General features: G+C 27.8%; 1 protein-coding gene across 1 annotated transcript; it reads left to right on the forward strand.

The window, feature by feature from the left end:
• Positions 1-1445: 1445 nt before the first annotated feature.
• Positions 1446-2536, forward strand: LOC108768122 (uncharacterized; the record flags this gene model as incomplete). The annotated part of the gene is made up of 2 exons (XM_018518459.1): positions 1446-1807; positions 2257-2536. Coding segments are annotated over exons 1-2 (642 nt in total), but the record flags the coding sequence as incomplete, so codon positions are not given.
• Positions 2537-2544: the final 8 nt, after the last annotated feature.

Raw genomic sequence — 2544 nt, forward strand, 5'->3', positions numbered from 1 at the left:
AAACCAGCCGATATATCTAGAAAGTGTTTAATAGTTTATATTAATATATCTTCTCTAATTTTTTTCAGATTTTAAAAACGTCATACTCCGCATTTAACGTACTTCAAAAACAAAATTAAATAATATAACTTAGAGCTTACTTGAGCATATTAATTATGTAGTTTTTCGCAAATTAATGACACTAAATTTTAAAATTTCTGTTTATGTATTTATTACAACCTTAAATATTCATTCTGGTTGTAGGAATGTTGACACGAATATATGCAAACACAATATAGACACAGTATAATGACAAAAAAATACTGTGCAATATATTTGATTTGATTTATAAGCAGCATTAATGCTGGTTTCAGCACTAAAGTCAGAAAAAAATAATATCTCAGTCTATACTTTTGTAAAAAAATAATATCTCCGTCTATACTATTGTAATATGTTGCGTATAAGATATATGGATACGTATTTTTCTGCACATTTATCATACTTTATAGATATATAGATAAGTAATTTGAAGAATATATCCCAAGTTTATTACACATCACTTTTATTGCTACACTAGTAGGTTTGTATTTTTATATAATAAAATGAGAGGCTTTGCGGAAAATACGATATTCCCTGTAATTCCGATGGACATGAAAATTTTATTCAACAGAAACGCAATAATATGCGTGACTGTAAAGGACCGCAATATCCCTCAACAGGTGCAAGTAGGAAAACTTTTACAATTAGAGTTACTACACTATTCATGAGTGTGGAAAAGAACATGTATTTTATAATAAATGATTAAATGACATCATGTTGATTTTTTAATGACCGTAATTGGTAGTACTAGGGTTGACAAGATATTGAAGAATGTAAACTATACATAGTCTATCGCAAGACATGTTCGATTACATTTAAATAAAATTTACTGATACGATAATAAAATAACATATTATATCAATGTTAGTATTTGTCGATCTTATTATCATTAGCTAAAATTCTAAGAAGTGATATTTTCCAAAAAAGGTGCGCAATAAATATTTATAAATACCATTTTTGTAGTTGGGTTTACACAAATCATACGCTGTATTATAGTTAAATAAGGTCATCCGATTCGCAATCCGCGCAAGCAATTATATGCAATATGTACTCAAATAAATAAAATTTGTACCAATCGAACAGTCGCATTCGGCATTTAGTGTGTGTGAGATTTAAATATTAATTTGTAGTATTTTATGTTCACTAAAAGCATAACTTATTTCATAAAATATTATACAACCTTCTATATTAAATTCAATTTTTCTTAAACATGGTACTACTTAAATTTAATTAGTATATTTCAGAAATTTCAGAAAAGATAATTTTCGCATCGTTTTAAACTACTTTTTTAGATACTTTATAGATAGAAAGAAGCTATACTTTTGTATAATATTTCGATAAGTTGTTTGAAAGAAAGCGATCCAAATATGCAAATGCTTTCTTTAAATTTTTTTATATACACCGTTAGCGGTATATGGCGACCAGTTGAGTGGTCATCAAATGGTGCCAAGCTGCTGTATAATGTATTTACCTTTATGGTAATATTCTCGGAGTACTTTTTGGTGTTAACTCAATTTATGGATATAGTTCTTATTGTTGATAATATCGATGATTTTGCCACTAATACTCTAATGTTCCTATCTATTGTTGCCGTATGTTGTAAAGCGACTGTCGTTGTGGTACGTCGAAACGCGATCATCAATTTAGTGGAAATATTATTGAAAGCACCATATAAACCTCGAGATGAGGATGAAGTAGCTATACAAACAAAATTTGATAAATTCATCAGGTGGGTTCATATCTTTCTTAAAACGTTCCAATATTAAAAGATTATTATAACTTAAAATATTTATGCAATAATTCAATTCGAATACGTTCAACATGTACTTTTTCTAAATCGTACAAATTTGATCAGCACTAGTTGTTTCTATAACAAATTATGAGTCCTTTAGCTTTTACTACATGTTGTTGATCATATATTTTAAAGCATATACTTATTTTACATAAAAATGTAGTAATTTTCTATTCTCTGTTTAATTAATAAACTTTTAGTTGAAGAAGTTTCTTATTCCAATTTCATTTTAAATTATAGCAATAATTCGCAAAACACATGTACAAAATAATTAAATATAATATAATAATTATAAACATTATGATTATAAATTTCATTAAATTATAAATGTAAATAAATGCTGATAGAAGTTTATATAAAATTTCATCTCGGTTCTACGTTTGCAGATCATGCTCGATAAAATATTCACTTTTAGCAACAAGTTCCGTTACAAGCACTACAATAGGATCAGTATTAAATGCTATGCAAGGTCATCTGCCTTATCGAATATGGCTGCCATGTGATTACAATGTAACTACGACGTTTTGGATTATATCCGTTCATCAGATCTTAGCAATAATTTTTGCCACGATGATAAATGTTGGCACGGAAACCTTAGTCTTCGGATTGATTTTACAAACGTGTGCTCAGCTTGAAATTTTCAAAAGTCGTCTTCACAAGTTCATAATTAAAAA

Source organism: Trachymyrmex cornetzi, unplaced genomic scaffold (genome assembly GCF_001594075.2).
Source record: "Trachymyrmex cornetzi isolate Tcor2-1 unplaced genomic scaffold, Tcor1.1 C3959876, whole genome shotgun sequence".
NCBI classification, from domain to species: Eukaryota; Metazoa; Arthropoda; class Insecta; order Hymenoptera; family Formicidae; genus Trachymyrmex; species Trachymyrmex cornetzi.